This window comes from Pteropus alecto, unplaced genomic scaffold (genome assembly GCF_000325575.1).
Source record: "Pteropus alecto unplaced genomic scaffold, ASM32557v1 scaffold339, whole genome shotgun sequence".
In the NCBI taxonomy this organism is placed as follows: Eukaryota; Metazoa; Chordata; class Mammalia; order Chiroptera; family Pteropodidae; genus Pteropus; species Pteropus alecto.
In genome coordinates this window covers 1,373,538-1,375,066 of record NW_006442509.1, presented here as the reverse complement: position 1 = coordinate 1,375,066, position 1,529 = coordinate 1,373,538, and the positions used below count along the sequence as shown (strand labels likewise).

Here is a 1,529-nt window from a genome sequence, read left to right as displayed (position 1 = left end):
GGAGGAGGGGGAGGGAGGAGGGGAGAGGCTGGGAGCACTCACAGGCTCGCCTTTTTCTCCTTTCCGCCCAGGCGCTCCTTTCACCCCGAAATCGCCTCTGCCTCCCTGGGACACAGGACACATGGGTTGGCCTCGCAGAGGGGACATTCAGGAGAGCTCTGCCTACCTCCTCCCAGCCTTTCAAAACCCCCGTGAGTTGGGCTCGGGGACACTTTTGTTGGCTGGCCTGCGCCTGGCTGCTTGGATGGCAACGGCTCAGGTGGTTCAGGTGGCCAGCTGGGTTAGAGACCGGCACAGCCTCAGCTGGGGTGGCTGAGGTGGGTGGCCAGGGGGAAGCAGGGCCGGCCTGGCAGGCGGACGGCGGGGGCCCCACACACGTACCTCGGGGCCCTGCGGACCTGGCTCGCCTTTCTCTCCCTGCAAAGCAAGCAGAGAGAGGGTCACTGGGCACAAGCCCCGAAGACAGAGGCGCTGCCCCGGGACGAGCGGGGGCCTGGAACTCTCTGCAGCGCCCCCCAACGGCGACTGGAACCTTGGTCTGTGGGCCGTGCTGCCTGCACTGCATCCGGGACAGTTCAGGGGACGTGCGTCTGCCCCGACCTGCAATCCTGTGTCCCCTCCCTGCCCTCGCCCTGTCCCCCAGGACAGTGCCCGCCCCTCCTGGAGTCCCCACCCCAAAATGGGACTCACCGGTGCTCCTCGGGGTCCTGGGTAGCTGAATCCAGGCCTGCCAGGGTCTCCCTGGAGGAGGGGGCAGTCAGGGAAGGGGCAGTCAGGGAAGGCCCAGCGGGAAATGTGGTGGCCAGCAGGAGCTGAGGGCGGGCTGGGAGGCGGGTCTCCGGGGGACCCCCTTGGGGAGGGTGGGCAACCGCCCAGGATGGGAGCAGGAGCACCCCCACACCCCGGGGAGGCCTCACTCTAGAGCTGAGGACAGGCTCAGGCCCCTGGCCAGGGGGAGGGGCTTACCTTGGGGCCAGGCTGTCCGGAGTCTCCACGGGGACCAGCATCACCAGGGTCGCCCCGAGACCCCTGAGGTCAGAGAAAGATGGGAGTTGGCACAGACGGACACTGACCGCGTCCGGCGCTGACCGCCAGGGAGATTGCTCTGACCCTCTTCCACGTGTCCCCCCGACTCCCGGCTCCCCCCACCCTCCTCACCCCCCATAAAGCTGGACCCGGCAGGCAGGATGAGGGTGTGAGGTGCACAGGACCCTTGCCCCTGTCCCACTGCCTGAGTTTGCCCTGGGGACAGTGTCCTGCTGGAGGACAGGAGGACCCAGTGGCACTACAGGGCGAGACGGAGACAGTGAGGTCAAAGGGCATTCGGGGCTTGAGCCACGGGGCCACGGGGCCCTTCCAGGTGTCCTGCTACTGACCTGCTTCCCCGGCTCCCCAAGAGCCCCCTGGGGACCTCTGGGTCCAGGCAGGCCTCGGTCTCCCTGGGGAGAAAGGGGACAAGGGCACTTCAGGAACCCTGTGGTCAGCACCGAATGTGGCCGAGTGGGGGCGCTGCTGCCCTCGGGGAGGCC

At 67.8% G+C, this 1,529-nt stretch overlaps 1 protein-coding gene across 1 annotated transcript in view; it reads right to left on the bottom strand.

Annotated features, from left to right (window-relative positions):
* The window catches only part of COL6A2 (collagen type VI alpha 2 chain), a 16,109-nt gene that overhangs the window by 7,208 nt on the left and 7,372 nt on the right, over positions 1 to 1,529 (bottom strand). Inside the window, 5 exon segments of the mRNA XM_015597633.2 lie at positions 43 to 105; positions 382 to 417; positions 691 to 741; positions 967 to 1,029; positions 1,377 to 1,439. Of these exon segments, the coding sequence (XP_015453119.1) occupies positions 43 to 105; positions 382 to 417; positions 691 to 741; positions 967 to 1,029; positions 1,377 to 1,439 (276 nt within the window).